Source organism: Meleagris gallopavo, chromosome 1 (assembly GCF_905368555.1).
Source record: "Meleagris gallopavo chromosome 1, MGAL_WU_HG_1.1, whole genome shotgun sequence".
Classification (NCBI taxonomy): domain Eukaryota; kingdom Metazoa; phylum Chordata; class Aves; order Galliformes; family Phasianidae; genus Meleagris; species Meleagris gallopavo.
In genome coordinates this window covers 39,251,256-39,270,332 of record NC_139404.1, presented here as the reverse complement: position 1 = coordinate 39,270,332, position 19,077 = coordinate 39,251,256, and the positions used below count along the sequence as shown (strand labels likewise).

The 19,077-nt window shown below is 39.2% G+C and overlaps 1 protein-coding gene and 1 long non-coding RNA gene across 9 annotated transcripts in view; one reads left to right on the top strand and one right to left on the bottom strand.

The window, feature by feature from the left end:
• Positions 1-1,480: 1,480 nt before the first annotated feature.
• On the bottom strand, positions 1,481-4,445 carry RPS16 (ribosomal protein S16). The gene is made up of 6 exons (XM_003202105.4): positions 4,339-4,445; positions 4,204-4,259; positions 3,437-3,538; positions 2,843-2,939; positions 1,806-1,853; positions 1,481-1,678 (listed from the first exon to the last, which is right to left on the bottom strand). Exons 2-6 carry the CDS (start codon positions 4,249-4,251, stop codon positions 1,533-1,535), a joined length of 441 nt encoding a protein of 146 aa, XP_003202153.1. The 5' UTR covers positions 4,252-4,259; positions 4,339-4,445; the 3' UTR covers positions 1,481-1,532.
• Positions 4,446-4,552: 107 nt separating this feature from the next.
• The window catches only part of LOC104910147 (uncharacterized), a 57,590-nt gene continuing 43,065 nt past the window's right edge, over positions 4,553-19,077 (top strand). For 3 of the 8 annotated variants that reach the window (XR_014882790.1, XR_014882789.1, XR_014882788.1), the window contains exons 1-2: positions 4,553-8,361; positions 9,851-18,002. This is a non-coding gene — a long non-coding RNA (uncharacterized LOC104910147). The remainder of the gene's footprint in view (positions 8,362-9,850; positions 18,003-19,077) is intronic. The other 5 variants (XR_002112682.3, XR_002112680.3, XR_792835.4 and 2 more) reach the window with 5 other exon arrangements.

Below are 19,077 nucleotides of genomic sequence, written 5' to 3'. Positions count from 1 at the left end.
ATACAGAAGACAGAAAAAATATCCAATTTCAAAAGCAATGCAGCAGAAGGTAGGGTGCTGTAGCTTGATTAGTCTTCTATGTTTCTTCTATTTTCTCTCCAATTGCTTTCCAAACACAAGAAACAACAATGTAGAGCTGTTTCCATGCCAGTTGGGTCAATTCATATCCAAGTTCTCATTCAATCATTTGCAACTCTTCCAAGGGACAGAATTAGCCTTTCTTAACAGCCTTTCCTTGGCACATCACATGTCTTACTCAGAACTAAACTCTCCCTCCTCCTAATCAGATTATTTCTGAAGGTCTTCAAAGCTTCAATGGATGAGAAACTGGAACTTCTCCAACATTTCATGTTTGATAAATGCATACCCTAAATATATCTTTCAAAATTAGTCATATTTTCAACTCCAGATTTTTCACACATGCTTTCCTAAGGCTTTCCATTGCCTCACCTAGCTCATGACAGCAACTCATAAGAAAATCAAATTGAACACTTGATGCTGTTCTCTATGTCTGCCTGTAGTTGTAGGATGAATAAACTAGATGCAATGCTATTTGTAAAACAGTCCTTTTTATGTTTTACAGTTACAAAATAGAATATCCTGAGTTCATTTCAGGAGAAAAAAAAAAAGCTTCCTCCATTTAGATCTATCAATCCAGAAACCGTGCTCATTTTCCAGTAATAACTGAGCTGACCCCGAGCATATATAATTACTTTGTTTTTAATGATGTGAACTTCAAACTTCGCAATACCTACCTGAATATATACTTTAACACCACGTTAAGGGAGTTATCCTCAGTGGAATAAATCATTTTGTCACTTGCCATTAACAGTGCAGCAGTATAAGCAGTTCATGCAAATAGGAAGTACTTACTGTCAATACTCTATGGTCATGTTTGGAACTTCACTTGTGAAGTAATAATTGAAATGAATCTAAAATAAGAACGGAATTCATTTGGAAGGACTGTAGATGCCAACACAGAAGCATAAAAGATACTTAATGCAGAATTACCCCTAGACAGCATACTAAGACAAGTCATATACTGCTTACCAGCTAAGAGTCAGATGCTCTCCTACATCACAGACCAAGTCAGCATCAAGGCTTTGACATTTTCATGCAGAGAGAATCATCTCCATCAGTAACACCAGAATCACTCAGCTCCCTGTAAAGGTCCATTTGCTTGGACATATTTCTATCTGCTTCAACAAACTGTTGCATGTACCGACCTCACCAGACATCCCACCCCTCCCAAATAAAAGAGGATGCAAGCTTTTAATGTTTCAATAACCACACATACATCCATAGTACAAGGTTTTCCTTCATTACCAAGGCCCCACAAGACGATCAAGACTTACTTCAAAAGGGATAAAAGAGCAAGAGTCACCTGCTTTTACTCTGGTATTGATGGATTTGTAAATCAATCTGAAGTGAAAATCTATTTACCCACAAAAAAAAAAAAAAGCAATTTGAAAACATGGAATTTATCAAATTCTCTTTATGTTTATTGGCTGTCACATGACTGGTGAACAATTTTAACGGTAAGACTTCTGGTAACGTGCACGAGCACCAGGTCCTCCAAATTTCTTGGATTCACAACGGCGAGGATCTGCAACCAGCAGAGTCCTGTCGTACTGGATTAAAATATCCTTGATCTCTTTTTTGGAAGCTTCATCAACATCTGCATAGGAAAAAAAAAAGTTTTGAACGTTTCTCAAAGGAACTGATTTATACTAGCATTTTCACACTTGTCAGAAGGCAAATATTTTCACTTAATGCTAACATAACAATCTGAACAATTAACTTACATTTTTGATAGTAAGCCACCAATGCTTTGGAAATAGCTTGACGGATAGCTGTCAAAAAAAAAAAAAAAGGATTACTAAGGATTGCAAACATATTCAAAACTTAAACACAAAGTGCCAATTCTCTCAGAAACTTGCTGTCTTGTTGTCTGCCAAAGCGTCCTTTCCCTCCTTAACGTCCCCTCCCACATACTACACGTGACCTTTATTTTGGCAAATCTGAAGAACTCTGTGCCAAGAGGCCACCCACGATTCATCTTCTGGCTTGACAGCTGCCAGCTAGACAAAGCACGGTACAAGTGCTGTCTTCATCACCTTCCTTAGAATACGAATCTGTTTATCTTCTACCAAGTAGTTAATTTTCAAAATCCTTAGGAATAGTTCCCTAAAATGTCTCTTAATTTTCAACACAGATAAAAATGTTCAAAGACTAAGGCAGCAGAATGCACAATAGGATGGCATGACTTGTTTTAGCACACCTCCATAGAACAATCCCATAATAATAATCAGAACTCAAACAAGCACTATGGGAGCAGCCGTAAACATTTGGTTTGGGACTACATTTTTGATTAGAATATGAATTTTCTGAAAAATGAGTGCTATCAACTTCAGGCATTATCAATATGCTCTGCAAGAGAGGCGCCTGCAGATGCCTACAGGTGCTCTCATTCACAGCATGCTCTGCAGGTCAAATGAAAGATGCTTCTAGACAACCTGGAAATTTACAATTAAATTCTTAATTTCTAATGCAAAGTTCTCTTTTCTCTCCTCCAAAATCTTCGTATTGAGAAACACTTCAACTGTCACACCACAAGGTGTTCCTTTGAATTCAGTTCCTTTGAATTTCACAAATGAATTTTATTCAACTTGCTCCAGAAGCTGCAATTCTGTAGGTAAAATATATTGAAGAAAACAGTGTTTGAGTAGTGAAAAAGAAACAGAACACTGAAATGTACAAGCTACTATTCTAAACTCAAGCCTCTCACATACGTGGTTTCACCTGTTCTAGCCCACAATGAAGGCTCAACTCCAAATCCTACCATAGATTTGTGCTACATGGCCACCACCTTTCACACGGACTCTAATGTCAACACCAGCAAATCTCTCCTTTCCCAGCAGAAGGACAGGTTCAAGCAGCTAGGAAACAAAACAGATTAACAAAATTAATTTGTTATCAGACCCAGCAAGGACACAAGTCTGTAGATTTACCACATGTGAAGTTGCTAAACATTTTGAAAACCAAGAGACTGGATTAACTTCATTTCTTGCAGGGTTCTCTGACACCTACTAGTAATACTGTAAAACAAACACACTACTGTTTTTTTAGGTTTCAAAACTCTGAGCAGCACAGTTTATGTACATGGAAATTAACAGAAACCAAGTAGTTTAGGCAAAAATCAGAAAAACAAATCAAGATTATTAAATTTTAACACACTCAGTTAAGCAAGAAAAGTACCCCTCTGCCGACAACACCATTATGGAAGGACATTCTACTCAGTTTTCAAAAGTACTTCTACACACAGAAAAAGATTTAGTAGTATCAGTAAGGAAAGCAACTCTACCCATGCTCAACTGATTAAATATATAAAGGTATTTTAACATTCAAGGGTGGAGAAAGCTGAGCAGATGCTTACTTTATACTGCAAAGTCCTAGGCTCAATCATTTCCAGAGGTCTTCCGTTCACTTTAATGAGGCCATTCCCTCTTTTGCAGTGGGCGACAGCAGTTGCTGTTTTCTAAAAATGCAAATGCGTGTTAGTACAAAACTTCATTTCTCAGACCAGCAGCATAAAGTATAATTTTCATAAACGACTCACAGATATTATTCTCACGTTGGATGTTAACACTTCTCAGTAAATGCAACAGCACTGCTTCTGACATTTCCAGGCATCCGCTTAGAATATTACAAGACTATCTTAACAAGACTATATTAACACTGAAGTTGGGAAAGCTACCCCATCCATTCAATTCAGCAACACAGTGCTTTTGTGGCTCATCTCTTCACAACAGCCTCTGATCTCTCAATTTTTGAGCTCTCGAACCCCAACAGTGCAATAGCTCATTCCCCCGTTTAATATGGCCATCGGACACCACCGATAGCGATCCAGGCCGTACTGGGGGTAACCAGGCCCCCAAAAGAGCTTCGATGCAGTGTATCCGGACTCCCTCCTTTACAGTGTCTCCATCAGGCCCCGCTTCCGCCGCATAGGGCGACACGTGGGCGGCCCAGCAGGCCCAGCCGGCGCGGTCCGACTCGCCTCGCACGGCCGCTCCCCGCAGCGCTATGGGAAGCGGCAGGCGCCGCCGCACCCAAGCGGGAACAGAGAGCCGCCATCGCAATGAGCCGCGGCCTTGGCCTAAGAGCGAGGAGGGTACGAGCAGCCGCCACGCGTGCCCTCACCTTCCGCCCGAAGACCTGGACGCTCTGCAGAGGACCCTTGGCTGGCATGACTGCTCCTGCAAGAGAGAGGAAAGCAGACGTTAGCGGTGCCGGGTGCGGGGCCGCAAACGGGCCGTACAGCCCTCCGCCACTCACCCTACTCTGGTGGCAGCACCGCGAAAAGACCGAACGGGGTTTCCCAGCCTGTGTTCAGGGGCGGGCCAGCCGTAAAGCGCACCTCGTCTTCCGGGAGTGCGGCACCGCGTCCGGCCGTGCTTTACGACAGCGCTTTGCGGCAGCCATCCGTGGGCTGGCTCACTCGCCCTTTCCGGCCGAGCGCCGGACCTGGGCTTAGGGTTGCATCAGTCGTCTCCTAGCTTTTGGTTTTGCTCTGCTGTTGTTTTTTAAGTCTTCTTTTCTCTCACGTGCGTTTCTTCCGGAGTCGTGATTGGCGCTGTAGTGTTGGATGAGCTTTTTTTACGTAGCACATTCACGAGCAGAACCCAACCGGTTTTGCATAGCAAACAAAATCATGCTTTTCCCTAAAGGCTGCTGGTGGGGTTTGCAGACACTGATGGAGCCTCCTTCGTGTTCAGCAGTATACGAAGCTTTCTTTCAAATACCTGGTAACACTCTGGAGAGAATGAAACGTTGACGTTTGTATTCTGTTCTGACGTCGTGCACTGAGTCAGGAATATTCAGGCAATTCTGTATACCCGCGTAAATAGCCAACAACCATTGTATTTAAGATTAAGGAGATGTGGTTAAATTCAGGGATCCATGTGCCGAGAACACTGCCAGCTTGACATTTTATCTTTGTTTTCCATATTCAGTGTGTCATCAAAGATGGATTTTCTGTCATTTTCAGGCTGTAATATTTTCCTTCTAGAGTTTGATATTCACTATGCAAAATTCTCCAGAAGTACAAAAGTAGAAGCCATCAATTAGGCAAGGTCATGATTCTTAGAGATTTTAAACAATAGAGATTTAGATTGCTATGATTAATGTGAAAGTTGACTGCTCAAATGAAACAATCAGTTCTACTGTCTTTGGACAGAATTTTAAATACTGAACATTAGTCATCAGTCATGTGAGGATTTAAACAAGCACTTAGCTTTATGCAATTTGAGTGATTAGTTCTATTCAAGTGAGTAGTACTGTGCAGAGCATGTAAGATTTAGCACATCTCAAACCCCCGATTGTGCAAAGCCTCAACATGTGACCTGAGAAGTGTTTGCTTTTTTTTTTTTTTTAAAGCTGTTTTCTTAGAGATGGTGTTTGTGCAGTCACACATGGCTATCAGCCACTCTTTCCCCATCATCAGGGGGAGGGGAATGGTAGCCAGAGTATTGGCTAATTTCTGGTAGTTATCACAGGAGAATGGAAATTTGAAAAACAATTCTGTTTGCACATATTTGGTGAAAATAGGTGACTCAGGCTTAGAAATATTTTACTTGCATAATGAAAGCGGATGCAGGGGCTGAGGTATTAGGAATCACAAAACCTACGTTCAGTTGAAAAATAAAACATAGTTCCTACTTAACCCCATGGAAAGAGTTCAGCCAACACTTACGACTGACCCAAAGGTGAGCCATTAGCAACTGGGGTTTGTTTGGTGTTCAGAATGCTTTGAAAGGAAGAGAGAACAAATCTGCATCAGTTCTTTTTGTTGTTGTTATCTGAGGTCTGCTAATGAAGAACCATGTATTAATACCTAAATACACTGCTAGTCAAATGGCTGCTTATATAAAGCTTACTTTTTGTAAGCATTCTTTCTTAGGTCTTGCATGATTTATCATCATTTGAATATTAGTCTGCTGTACATTCTACTTGGAAACTATTTGTAAAGCTTGTAATATAGCTACAGATATATAACTTTCTGTTAGAAAAATAAGGAGTTAACCAGCATATATTGATAGCATGGCCTAAGGAAAAGAAAAAAAAAAAAAGAAAAAAGGTTAAATACTTTGTGCTGCTTGTTGCCTTTGCTTTCTGGCATAATAATAGGAACCACAATGCATTTAGCAAGTAGTTACTGCAGGAATTAGATTGTACTGTGGGAAGTGAGAATTAGATAATAAATATCACTGTACACTACAGTAGCGAGAAGAAAAGAGCAGAGTGGGGAAATCAGGCAAGATACTATACTTTTGAGAAAAGGCCAAATGCTACAATAGCCCTACTTACTAAGCACAGAACAATTCAAACTAGTAATGTATCTAACTTCAAAAAAAAAAAATAATAATAATATAGTAAGAACCTTCAAGTATCATCTACTGACCTGTTTTCTGTTCCTTTATACTTCAGAAATAATTGCACCTGTGGAATGTAAGGCACTTGTTTGGCAGCCTCTTTTACCTGACTTTGCACAGGTGTGAAGAGGTACACAGCATGCAAAAGTTAATAATCAGAGCTACAGAAATTAAAGTGCATTTGCTGATAAGCTACTTTTACCAGAAAGTGCATTTCAAGAGAAAGTCAGAAGGCCTGAACTCATCTTGCCAAGGCATTTTTATTGTTTCCTAATGGAAGAAAAATATTTCAGTTTGGCTACAGTCTCAGTCCTTGATTTCACAGTGATTCTGCATTGTACTAACAGATGATATCTTGTATATTTTATACCAACCAGTATCCTTCTGCTACTAAATCTCTTACATGGAAGTTTAGTGAGGCTTTAAGGAACTGAAAATCTCTTGATGGCTGACCTCCTCTACTGCTGCTTCAGTCTCACTGTAGGCTGTAGCATAAGATGTTGCTGAGACCTGCTGTTGTCCCACGGCCCTCACGCGCTTCTTCAGTACCTGCACGGTAGGGGAATACATCTTGTCTCCAGTTGTTTCTTCGCCTGTTTCCTTCACACAGGTAGGTTAATATGGCTCCACTGGGAAGAGAAAAGGAAGACTGGCAAGAAGTGGGCAAAGATGGAGCCGGCAGAGCCAGTGAGCTGGCCTGACCAGAGAGCAGCATCACGTCTGTTTGTTAGCAGAGCTTGTAGAAAACTGCAATGCGCAACCTGGGTGTCAATCCACTGACCCATCTACTGATGCCATGAGGTTGAGTAGTGCAGCTCAAAGATTTCAAATTCAGACAGATTAGTTACTTTCATGTTAATGGAGATTTTGTTTGCTTTCTTTGTGCGGGAATCAAATCAACTGAAAATTTTAGCATTTTGCATTTTTAATGACATTTTATGTCATTTCAAGTAGCAAGCGAACTGGACTTCAATGTGAAATCGCGATGTTCATTCTCCACTTGGACCTTGTTATCTTGTAAGTCAAATTCACATGTAAGTTCAAAAGGTAAACGTTCCAGGAGAGCATTATTTTAGCTTCTAATTAACACAGAAGTCTGTAGCTACCAAGAGTGTAAGTCAACAAAGAGTGAAGGTCAAGATGCTAACAAGTCCAGCTGTACTGTGATTCTAAGTTTTCCCCTATCTAAAGGAAAGACAACGTTCCTGAAAAATGATGTGGGAATTAGTGTGATTATCTTCCCCGTGTAATATCTGAAACATTAATAGAAAGGTGAGAGCTATAGCACAATAAGATCAGTTTTATCTAATGTATGCTATCATATATAATAAAATTGTAAAAGTCAGGAAGAGTTTAGAGAAAATAAAAAAAAAAAAATTCTTCTACATAGCCCATAATAATATTAAAAATCCATGATTTCTATGCAAATGTCCCATTTTACAGTTGAATTGTATATTGTAGAATTATTTTTAGCAGAATGGATAATTTTAACTAGGGGAAAGATTTGGTCATGCATGATAAGTACTGAAATAAACAAAGCATATTCCCTGCAGTTTTTACTTCAGACAGCAAAATCATTACTGTAAGCTTCAGAAGGCTTTTGTCTTGTACAGTTTTATGCATTTTGAAGATCAGTGGGATCCTTCACTGATAAATATGAAATATATCAGGAAAGAAGGTAACTAAAAGGTCTGGAGTAGCAGAATACAGTTCTCATATTATATTTTGCAACTAATGCATGTTTGACTAGCTAATGGATCCCATTATTTCTCATGCTTGCTTTTCACAGATCATGTTCATCGTGTTCAGCAGCTGAAGAGTTTTCTAAACTCAATTAGTGCAAGAATGCTGTGACCAATGGAAAAATGTTTGATGCTTGCCAGAAAGCAAACCTCCCCAGCTCTTGAAAATAACGTTCTGAAAACAAGTAAGCATCACACAAGATTTTCATATTAATCAATAATTTTTTCTAAGAAAATATTTGAATTCTAAAGCAAATTTTGTTTTTGGTTTAATCGTACTTCTCAAAGGAAACTATAACATAAGCTCTGGAACGTAAGGGTGAGCATTATCCTGTCTGATGTGAATACTGACTCCCACTCAAAAATTATAAACATCTATGGCACATTAAGATTGAAAACGCTAGCCTATTTTTAATGTAGAAATTGATAAAGTTACAAACATATTCACACTGAAACTTACTGATTTAAATAGTTAGCAATACAATAGATTACTCGTGGACCCACTCAGCATTGCTACTTGGAAAAAATCACAATTAATGATTGTCTTGACTTTAGTTTTGAATGAATAAGATTGCTTTTTTTTTTTGGTACAATTAACAAAAGAAATCTCCAAACAAAGCCCTTCTTGGATCTGAACATATAGACAGTCATTAAGGCTCTTTGTTTTAGCTGTGGTGCTCAACTTGTTGCTAGAATCTGATAAAATACTGTGGCTTAAATTTACAACATTTATCCTATTTACAATGGGCTGGGAGTGCATACATTCAATGAACACAATTTAGCTGGAAAGTGATTGTGTGTTCACTGCTTATTTTAGACTATGTCCATGAAAGGTTAAAATCTAAAAATCAAAGAAGCCTTACAATTGGAATAAGACATTATCCATTTACAACCTCTCTTACAGTATCCAATATTTTAGTGGAATTTATTGACAGTAAATTAGAATTATTTAAAATTATTGTGTACATCCACAGAAACTGCTCCAGAGTATGTGTGCGTGAGCTTGTACACTCACATTTTCATATGTCAACAGGAATTAGAGTTATAAGAAGCTGACTGGGAAACAACCCAGGGCCCCCAAGCTACACAAATAAGCTAACAAGTAAATAGAATCACATACATGAAACAATTTATTTTTTTTTTGGAACAGAGATGCATCTCCAGGCTTCCTGCTGTATTTTGCTGCCTCTGGAGGCTGCTCCTCGTTTTAGTTCCCTTTTATAGAAACTAAACACAGCAGGGTCCAGTGGGATCCAGCTGCCCTCTCTCAACTCTTCAGCAGAGAGATGAATTGTCCTGGGTCTTAGCTTCCGCAGGCTTGTTGGCATCCTTTCTATCTTTCTATGCTGAAGAAATTTGAGGAAGAGTGACTATAGAAAAGGACATCTGTTTTGCACATCTTTAAAATATAGGCTTCTTGCCCCAGTTGCTTTACTTATGTTCAGATTACAAATATAAGATAACACTCCATGACCTGTGGATCTACATTTAAGTTTAAATCTCATAGAGAATATGTCTTCTGGATATATAAAATGGTGTGATTATTGTTAGTGATTGCATAGACAATTACACACTTGATTTGCTGACACATCGGGGATGGTTTAGAACAGAACGAGATAGTTTCTGTTAAGTTATATTAATCTCTACTTAGGTCATTTCTATTTCTGATTTCAGATCTGTTTGTTGTTTCAACTGAGACATTTTCCATTGCTTGTGGTAAGGGAGCAGATAAGACAGAAACATCGCAGCTCGTGAACTGTTGTATACTTACTGATCTGTGGAGAACAGATATTTTCTCCAGAAACGGGAGCAGTTGAACTCTGAAGGAGAATGAACCCTTTTGGCAAGGATTTGTGAGGGCTCTGGGTGGAAAATCTTCTTTTATGAAGCCAGAGCAAACAGAAGTGTAGTGACTGTTCAGCTTGTCTCATTAGAGGAAAATAATTATGCATTTTATTCACATAGAGCACACTGCTGTGTTATCTGGACACTGCACGCTGCCAGGAATTTTGAAATTGTCAAACCAGAGTCCCTGCTTGGTGGACAACTGACAGAGTGATGGTTACCTGTTATCAGCTGTAGCTATTGAGCTGAGACAGTTCCGTTCTTGTTGTCTTATCACATGTTAATAGCTGATGCATTTTAAGTCATCTCTCCACTCAGTGTTAATGCCTTGTTCAGGGAAGGCAGTAAAGAAGTCTCAGGATCTGGTATCTCCAAGTGTCTCTTTTGTATTTCTTTTCTGTTCCCAAGGGAATCCAGCCTGTAATATCTACCCACTTGTAGAACTACAAGCAGTTCACAGAAACACAAACACATGCAGTATTACAACACACGTATTAAAATGACATTTTTTTACAAGATCAAAAACAAATAGAAAAAATAAAAGTGCTGTGGGAAAGCACTTACCAAATAAAAATGTCTTTAGAGGCCTGATTGCATGTGGGTCTGTGAATAACACTCAGGAGACTATAAACTTTAGACAAACCAGATGGTTAGACAGCAATCCAGATGGTTTTATTTATGCAGACAAAGTTCACATTTAGGGAGGGGCTTTGTTCCTCTAGAGAAGGTTTCACACACAAAGTAGAATTATATATATGGCGTATGGTGATAGACTGGAACATTCATAAAAATTTAAGTCTCATTGAGTAGTCTGTTGTCCTTTCAATACAGATTATCATCATAATTACATAACTGGCGTGCTTGTTGGCTGCTCTTGTACATGATGTTGCTTCTTTCTACTGCATTAGTATCCAAGAGTTTTAGTGAGGATTATGAGCAGTTTATTTGTTATGTGTTATAAAGTTGTTTTGGAAGATACAGACCTTGTTTAGAACAGTTGAGAGTCTAAGGGCAATGAAAACACAGAAATTGACCAGCTGTAAAGGAAAGTAGAAGGGAGTTAATTGGATATTACTGAAAGAATCTGGTTAGTATCAGCTAGGAAATCTCTCTCCTTTTTGGTATCGGAGAAAGAGATAGAAAAATAGCCTTGACGCTTACCAAAGTGACCTTCTAATCCTGTAGCTTTAGTTTTACCTTAAGCCCAGATAGTACATTTATCTTAACCATAAAGTCTGGGCATACCTACTTTTCACACTCTTCTATGCGCATAAAATGGTGATTTTATACAGCACATGCCATTCTCTGATAAAATGGCAAACAGGAGTTAGCTTCCAGATTATTTCAATACAAAGTGAAGATCTTGGCTTAAAAATCTAATGTTAGCTCTACTACTCAGGCAGTAGCCTCCCATAACACAGAAATCTGGTGATCCATAATATCTCATCAAGCTCTTTTTTGAATGTCTAGTCTATCTATTATATCTAATTTTACTGGAGTTTTTGGACCACTTTTTTCTTTTTTTTCTTTCTGATTATATTACCTATTGCTTCTTATTGGTGTTTGGAAAAAGCATTTCTGGCAGGTGTATTTCCACAGTCACATGTTGGTGCGGCATGCAGTGACATGTATTGTGGTTAGCAGATTAAGAAGCAAGAAGTTGCTTTTGTGATTTCCTTAACGGACTTGAAAAATAACAGATGCCAGAGCTTTTGTTTTTGTTTTGTTCCATATGACCTAAATTGTCTTTATATCTCTTCAATAGAGATGTGATCTCTTTTCCGATTAAACATATTCTGTCCAATTTTAATTTTGCTGAAATTTCATTTTGTCCATATTCTTGTTCAGCTATTGACATTATAAAAGTGTTCTTTAAGGGTTATAATTCTTCTCAGTAGAGTTGTGGAGATTCAGAAAATAAGAGCAGGTTTCTTTTTTACTAGTAGCAAAGGCGTCAAGCTCATATAAACATTACAAAGACTACCTCATAGTTTTATTGGAATGTATTATCTTTCCAAAATAAATATCATAGGAATGATAGCATCAGCATTGTGTTTGTAAGTCACAGCAGAAAGAAAATTTATTTTGATGATACCAAGCTGGGAGGTGCTGTTGAGTCTCTGAAAAAAAAAACAGACTTTGAAAGTGGACCAAGATACATCAGCAGGTGTATGAAGCACTTAGCAACAAAGATACAGAGCAATTAGCAATAATTCTCACATCCTAATCGTCACTGCACGTGGTCTAACACAGTACAGGTACTGTTGATGCAATTTTGTGAAGTCTTGTCAAATAGAGTTTGGAAAGTATTTTAAGTATTGAAATAAAACTATGCTCATTTCATTTAGTATATAAACCAATAGTTAGTTGTGAAATAAACCTCAGGTCTCAAAAATGTTTGTAATGTTTATGGCATTCAGATGCCTGATAACTAGAGCAATACAATACTCCTGCCTGTAAGTCCACAGACTGGTCGAAAAATAATGCCTCCTATTGGATTATATTAGCCTACAACATCAGAGGTGGATGTTGGTGGTACAGCAGTAGAAGTTGAACTTTCCCTCCAATATTCCATTCCATTTTTTTGCTGTGTGAGAGATGGCAGCAGAGGAGCAGTCTGACAAAATGACATCTGACATGGAAAATCATGGAAAGCAAAGTTGTGGCATTGAATTCCTCTGCGTGGAAAAAAATGGCACCCACTGACATTCATCTACTCTTGCTGAATGTTTTTGGAGACCAAACAGTGGATGAGAGCACAGTAGGTGGCGTGTTTCAGCAGGGGTGACAGCAACATTAAGGACAAGCCATGTTCTGGATGGCCATGCATATTTTTATAAGCACAGCATATTCATTGCTGCTTTTATTCACTGCTGGCAAAAATATATAGCTAATGGTAATTATGTTAAAAAATAGAGTCTTATAGCTGAGAAGGTGCACTGCCAACTAGTGTTTTTGTGCTCTTTGTATCCGTTGCAGTTTGCATGGAAATAGTAGGAGGCATTGCTTTTGGAGCAACCTATGTAAATTGGGAGGCTGAGGTCCATCTGCAGCATTACATAGATTCGTAGTCTATATCTAATTGAAAGTTAATTAGATTAGATTTTTTAAGGTATCTGTATCTTTTGAAAATAGGACTTCTGTTCATTATCACTGGAAACTTTATTTTATATCCAGTGTACTCCCTGTATCAAATAGAATAGCCCTCTCACATCTAGCAAAGCCATTACTTGACAGGAACTGAAAGCAAATAGGACAAATATCTCACAGGCAGACTAGGATTGAGCCTTGGGACAAATGCTGTAGAACCTTATGGAGTGAAAGAATATATTCCACTGGACTATTACTCTAATATAAATACTTTGTGTGTGTGTGTGGTGTTTTTGTTTTGTTTTGTTTTTAAGAATGGATTAAAAGCTCTTCAAGTCTGCTTATTGTGCGTTCTGGGCTCAGTTGCTAGCTGTTTATTTAAAGAGTTTATTTTGACAAATAATTCCCATATAATCTCTACCATGTCATTCCATTCCATGATCAGTGACATTTTAACTTCCAGGCTTGTTTCAAAATCCTGTTGAAGCAGACAGATAGATAAGCCATCCACATAACTTTTCACAATCTTCCATGATCCCAAAATCAGTTCAGTAAAAATTGTGGTTTTTTTTCACATCATATGGAGCTGATATCAGTATTTTTTATCCAAAGACGACAACAATTTTCAAATCTGTTGGAAATTTATTTTAATATATTTTTTGTTCAAATCTTTTTAATTAAAAAGAGTAGAATGCTTGAGATTTTCTGTATTAAATAAAACATAATTCTTACAGTTCACATTTAATAAATTTAAGCATGCTTAATAACATTAAAACATGGTGTATTGGTTTATCTTTTGAGGAGAGTTTTGCAGTTAGTTGTATCTCAAGTGAGCTGGACAAGATGCTTGCCTTTGAACAGCACAAAAAAATTGAACTACCATTTGTGAAAAGAGGAAAAACAAAAAGGCCATATTCTCTGCCTTTGTACATGTATGAGTTTCCTTAAGGCTGTTATCCAGTCCACTGACTTCAAAGATTTAAACTAACCAGCAGTTCTGGCTGACCATGCATGGAGCCCTTGCCTTCACAAGAAGTCAGAAGCTGCTCAGTCCCTGTCAGTCTTCCTGATTTAATTCAGTGCCTTTATTGATTCCTTGCAAAATGTGGCCATTTGGAAACCCTAGCAACTGAAGTCTTACTTTCTGTAAAGCAGTGTCAAGTGTTTGTGATGCACACTGTATCTAAAGATTCTGCTTTCCTAGTTTAAGTTGCTAACCTCTGCTTCTTTGGATTCCAAAGTAAATGTTTAGTAAGTAGTGATGTGACAGCTGTTCAATAGGTAGCTCTGCTCTAAACAGTGTAGGTCTGCTCTAAACATTATAACTCTCTAAAGAATATATTTAGTTCTTCTTTCCCGAACATCAAAAAGAAGCAACTGCTTAGCAGTCTGTTCTGAAAAGAAGAGAGTAACGACAAAAGGCATTTTTTTTCCATTACTCCTGCATTAGCTCTCGAGAGAAAAGACTGGATGGAGGATTTGGTTCAGACAGACGGCTCAGATCTTTTGCAGTGCTGGCTCGTATCACTCAAACTAGATGACAAAGACCAGCTGACGGTTGCACATGTGACTGTTGCATAACTTTGAAGTGATCATGCCTCCAGACCTTTCTGATTTATGCTAGATTTGAAATCAGCTCACTTGAAGTAGATGTCTCCATATTCTTTAGCAGACCTATTCAGCACTTCCCACTCTCAAGCTTTAAAATGAACTATTTTGGATTCCCTTTAAGCTCATTTTAAATTCTAATAGAACTAGAGATAGTTTCCAGCCTAGTTATTATGCCATGTTTGTGGAAAGCACAGTCTAACAGATTGAAGTGAAGCTGCAGATATCCTGAAGACTGGGGAAATTATATTCCAAGTCTCACCTTTGCAACTCCTGTCATCCTCTTGAGCTCCTATAGAAGTGCTTATTACTGAAGTGCTTACCTAACATAATGTATCTGAAAAGCACTGCAGGATGTTTTTTTCATCCCATGATCTACTCATCTCTCCCACACCACATATGGATGTCTTCCATCTCTCCTCTTCCTGCAATTCCTTCTGCTAGTTCTCTTCTCATTCTTTTTCCCTTTGTCTCTTTGCCAGAGCGTTGTGAGAAATCTGGAGAAGCCTCTGCACTCATCTAAATGCGTGTGGGTGGGAGGGGATGAGGAAGGAAAAACTGGGAAGGTGTGTAGTTGTGTGTAGCCATGAGTGCCTTTGTGCCATGTGGGATCAGCATTACCACGGGCTGCAATTGGACTGATGTTCCCTCAGGTTTCCCATCACCAAATAATAATAATATTAACCAATGAGTAATGAAGCATCTTTCTTGAAATCAGGAAGGCACATTTACTGAGGTGTCTTCTGTGGTATTTATTTCTAGCCAAATTGTCTCTGCAGGCCTCCAGCATCGTAGGGTTGGTTGTATTCCCCACTTTGTGTACACACATCAGACATCACCTCTCCAACCAGGAGGCTTGAAAAGAAGCAGGATTCCACCAGAGGTACGAGCAGAGCTGTGAGAGGAGGGATCTAGTGAAGGACAGTGAGGAAGCAACAGGCAGGGCTGTGGACTGAGGTTGTCTGAGCCATAATCTGTTGGGGCCTACACTATTGCCCCTTAAAGTTCAGTCTCCATTTAAAAATTCTCTTTGCTACTTGGGTGGGTTTTTTTCCATCTTTTCTCATGTCTCACTCCTAAAAGGCTGTTTCTCCTGGCTCAGCAGCCACCACCACTCTGTGCTTCTCCCCATCCCATGGTCCTTACAGCCTCGTGCCTGACACCTACTGCTCCCTCCCAGCCATGCTACAACCACAGCAGGGAGGGACCAGGGACCTTCATTTTCACCTCATCCCACAACACTCAAATCCATACCTTCCACTGCAAGATAAACACTTCTCTCTAGGTTGCTTTACCACATTTATGTTTTCCCAACAAATATAACACATGGGACGGATTCTCTGGTTTATTCAATCTGCTACGTGGCACTGCAGCAATGCAAAGCAACTATAAACCTTGCTAAATTGGGCAGTTAAACTTTATGACTGCTCTGCATCGGAGAAGCAGTAAAAGGCAGCCAGAAAATCCCACCCAACTGAAAAAGCAATGTATGCACAAACACCTTCTCAGAACAGCTTGGGGCAGCACAAGCCCCGGGTGGGCCCAGCAGGGCTGCATGGCCTACAAGGCTCAGGAGGGCTGCCATGCACGCAGCAGAAGGTTCACCTCTGCAGGAATGCCGGCATACTCTCTTCATCTTTAAAATGCACTTTCCCTCTTCTCATGTCTGTTTGTTAGAACTACTTGGAGCCTGTTGCGGTCACAAGCATTGTTTGTTTAATCAATGAAAATAAGAGAGAGAATCCGAGAGCGCAGGCTGCCCTGTGGGACGTGCAGGTCCTGGCATGTACTGCAAGCCTGCTCCTGGTCCCACAGGCTGTCCTGGGCTGAATTGGGAAAGCTGAAGCCTAGGTGGAGCTTGCTCTGTGTGCCCACCATGGCAACTTTTCTCTAGCTGTCTGCTGGTGTTCAACTGAAACACAGCTGTTTAACAGGGGAGCTGTTAAACAGGCCAGGAGGGCATCCAGTGGGTCTACTGCTGCATGAAGGTAGCCATTTGGTAATTCCTGAAGAAAAGAGATCTTGCTAGAGAGAAGGGTGCTGAATTAGCCACGTGTAGGCATGAGGGCTGTAGACAAGCTATAGAAACACTCGAATTTGAAGTTATTGTTCATATCCTCGTCAGAGATACTCAGTCCTTTTGGTTCTGAAGTAGAAAGACTTTAAGATTATATAACTAAAGTATCTACACAAAAACTGCTGTTCTTTTCTCTCACTTTACTCACTCAAGAATATATATATTTGTTGTGTTACGGAGAACTTGTTTTGCAGTTACTCTTTGTAGTGTCAGTAGCTGGGAAATATGCCTTTTAGATTTTGTGGCTGCTTAGTAACCACAGCTTCTTGCTATCCAAATAGACTTGCTCTGTCAGGGCTGTGAGATGGGGAGAGATAAACATACAGAACAGTTGTAGCTTCCTGCCACCAACCCATGCAGTGAGCAGGAAGGCAGTAGCAGATGAACTGCTTCTGCAGTGGCAGTGGGAAGCTGTGGCCTCACAGCCATAGGGTAACTAACAACACAAACGGCTGTCCCAAGAGCAGGATGAGCAATGTTCTTGGTGTTTGGAGGCAACAATCACTGGCAGGAAAGCATTCTGTAGAAATGCATATAGTGTACGAGTATTAGTTTTGAGATAAGGCAGTTGGATACTCTATATGCAAAACTTAGTGTTGTGGTAGCCAAATTTAGAATGATGCAACAACTGCCTTTTGGTGGTTATTGCATCAGTGTTGCCTCTAAGTGTCAGATGCTGAGTTTTCAGTTGAAGATACAGTTCCATTCAGCTTTGAAAATTCTGGCTAGATAAATGAAAACTGGCTGATGGAAGAAAAAATAAGAGAAAATTAAAAAAAAAAAAAAAAAGTTGATAGAGAAGCACCAGCAGTGAAGAAGAGGCAGGATCACAACCATAGACATCTCATGAGCAAACCAACCTTTCCTTGGCCTTCAGCAAGGTGTGGAACAGGTAGTATTCTCAGGAGGAGCTTCAGGGCTTTTTTTTTTTTTCAGGGCTACAGGCTTTCCTACAAAGCAAGGCTTTATAACAGGAGCTTCATCAGACACTCTTTTGCAGAGGGAGGGAAATAACATCATCTGTTGTTTTTTTTAATGTTTGGTGAGGTTACATGTGGTGCAATTAGCTGGTGCCAACAGTAGCTGAGCACAATTTTGCTTTGTGTTAGAAGAAAGCTATACATTGTTGTGGGTGGCAGAATATTTCTGGGAGGTACAGCTTCGTTGTGGATTGTATTTGCATCACTTCCTGAAATGGAGATTGAGGTAGGTTTGTATTTTTATTCTACTTTTCTTTTGAACCACATTATACTCGTGCAATTTGCAGAGCTTGGTTTTTAGGAGAAGACCATAAGTACTCAAACCAAAGTGTACTGTATTTTTATCTAAGCACTTCCTGATTTTTTCTTTTTCTTTTTGGCATCTTAGAGTGGAAACTCTGCTAAAAGACAGAATAAAGAGGATATGGCTTAATTGAATTAAAATGGTATTTCTTGTGATATTTATCATCATTTAATTCAGTTCTCAGCTTCTGCTTTTTTAATGTGCTACAGATTTCTGAGTTGACAGTGTATAACTGAGAACAGCCAAGAGCTGGTCAGGATGTGATTGGAGTTTTAACTCACAGGAAAGTGTAGGAGGTAGCTGGGAATTTAAGTTTTTGTGTGCTTTGTTGTTGTTGTTGTTGTTTTTTTCCATGGGAAAAAAAGATACCTCTTTTCTGTCTCTTGTGTATGGGAGAGATGTGAAAAAGGGGAGTGCTGGAGATTTCCTGCATCATACTTGAACAAACCCATGGCAGCAACGGTCAACATCCTACCTACCCTCTAGCCTACTACTTACCATGGAGTATTTTTGCTAAAGTAATTAACAGAAATGAATTTAATTCTGATACATTTCATGGATAGGTTCAATCTGTATCAGGACTGGAGGGGAATGCAACTCTGGAAAACAGTGTTTCAGCTTGCCTGGAGTTTCTGCATTATATTACTTAATCAAAACCCATTTGTTCTGTTGAATAAATCTAGATTATCTTTCTACTATTAATGAGCACAAGGAAACAAGTTTAGCTTTGAGAACAAGAATATATTTTTTATTGCACTAAGCTGCCAGTGATCAGTAATGAAGGATATGAGATGACAATCAAAGGGAGACATGGTACATCACTCAAATATGATTGCTTGTCACCTGAGCTGTATGAGCATCCTTACTGTAATGAAAATATAAATGTATTGTTTACATTCTTTTATTTTAATTATTTTCAAGTCATGTGTACTAATGAAGCATCTCAGTGCTTGCTAAAGGCAAAAGAAAAGTGTTGGAAAATAAAGTGCGTGAACTG

What these genes read in the sequence shown, in the direction of transcription:
- RPS16 (XM_003202105.4), bottom strand. Translation starts at nt 4,251, where the DNA reads ATGCCAGCCAAGGGTCCTCTGCAGAGCGTCCAGGTCTTCGGGCGGAAG. An exon ending in CTAGGACTTTGCAGTATAAA is followed by an intron (nt 2,940 to 3,436) that starts GTAAGCATCTGC and finishes TTTGTTTCCTAG; the next exon opens with CTGCTTGAACCTGTCCTTCT. An exon ending in GGTGGCTTACTATCAAAAAT is followed by an intron (nt 1,679 to 1,805) that starts GTAAGTTAATTG and finishes TTTCCTATGCAG; the next exon opens with ATGTTGATGAAGCTTCCAAA.